This window comes from Olea europaea, chromosome 7, assembly GCF_002742605.1.
Source record: "Olea europaea var. sylvestris chromosome 7, O_europaea_v1, whole genome shotgun sequence".
NCBI classification, from domain to species: Eukaryota; Viridiplantae; Streptophyta; class Magnoliopsida; order Lamiales; family Oleaceae; genus Olea; species Olea europaea.
This window is the reverse complement of record NC_036243.1, coordinates 1,582,559-1,583,513: the sequence shown is the minus strand read 5'-3', so window position 1 is coordinate 1,583,513 and position 955 is coordinate 1,582,559. Positions and strand designations below refer to the sequence as shown.

General features: G+C 33.8%; 1 protein-coding gene across 2 annotated transcripts; it reads left to right on the top strand.

Moving 5' to 3' along the window:
• On the top strand, positions 1-663 carry LOC111396650 (FAM10 family protein At4g22670-like). 2 transcript variants are annotated; one of them, XM_023023090.1, is made up of 2 exons: positions 1-156; positions 264-663. In XM_023023090.1, exons 1-2 carry the CDS (start codon positions 57-59, stop codon positions 428-430), a joined length of 267 nt encoding a protein of 88 aa, XP_022878858.1. In that variant the 5' UTR covers positions 1-56; the 3' UTR covers positions 431-663. The 2 variants fall into 2 exon arrangements, with proteins under 2 accessions (XP_022878858.1, XP_022878859.1); XM_023023091.1 differs by having other exon boundaries at positions 21-156; positions 276-663.
• Positions 664-955: the final 292 nt, after the last annotated feature.

Sequence of the window (955 nt, the reverse complement as noted above, 5' to 3'; positions counted from 1 at the left end):
AATAGAGGCTTGACACACCAAAATACTCATTAAGAAGAAGTATAACAAAATTCAGTATGCATAAGTTGGAGAGAAAAATGGGCTCCGAGACAATTACTTTTTGCATTTTCTCGGCTGTGGTTCTTCTGCTTACATCAAAAGCGACAGCAAGAAGTCGTAAGTTCTGTCTTTTATAAATTTGTTTTATGATGAGCATAAATTAATATAGTATACATGTATTAATGGCTAACATGAATTGTTAATGTTTTAATTTGTTAATGAAGAGATTTGGCCAGGACCCGGAGGTTCGTGGCCTGGCGGCTATCCTGGAGGCTATCCAGGAGGGTATCCTGGAGGTGGAGGTTATCCTCCAGGCTATACAAAAGAAGGTTCGTCCGGAGGTGGAGGAGGCAGCGAAAATACTGGTGGAATGAGGGATGCACTACCTTAAATTAAGCCTCCCAGCTGAATCCAGTTCGACAGAGTGTAGCATTTACGCGTTATATATACAACTTCGTGGATGAATATGATGCCAATAAATATATAAATTTAGTAGTGGTTTGTGTGTAATGTTGTATAATATTTGCTGTCTTAATTATGTAATGTGCACTAGCATATATTGAATAATGATGAAGTTAAATATGTTGGAGTATGAATGAAGAAATTATATCATTGCTCTTGAAATGATATAGAACGAAGAAATTAAAACAAAATTTGAATTTCATAAGTTGGTTGAGTTAAAAGATATTATCTTTTAACTTCTTTTGCAAATAGCCGTAATATCTTTTAACTTCTTTTGGAAATAGCCGTGCCTTTTAATTTGAATAATTTTTCTTTGCCAAAACTTGTATCCCTTCTCCAATTATTTTAATCCTTTCTTGTTTCATAACTTATTCATGAAAAAAATTCACATTTTCTGGAAAAATTTGTTATACAGACATTCCACATTCCGTAAAGTGTGTTTAACACAATGATA

Bases quoted from the DNA above. Each gene is read 5' to 3' on its own strand.
- LOC111396650 (XM_023023090.1), top strand. From the start codon at position 57: ATGCATAAGTTGGAGAGAAAAATGGGCTCCGAGACAATTACTTTTTGC. The intron at 157-263 runs GTAAGTTCTGTC...TTGTTAATGAAG, and splicing joins AAAAGCGACAGCAAGAAGTC to AGATTTGGCCAGGACCCGGA.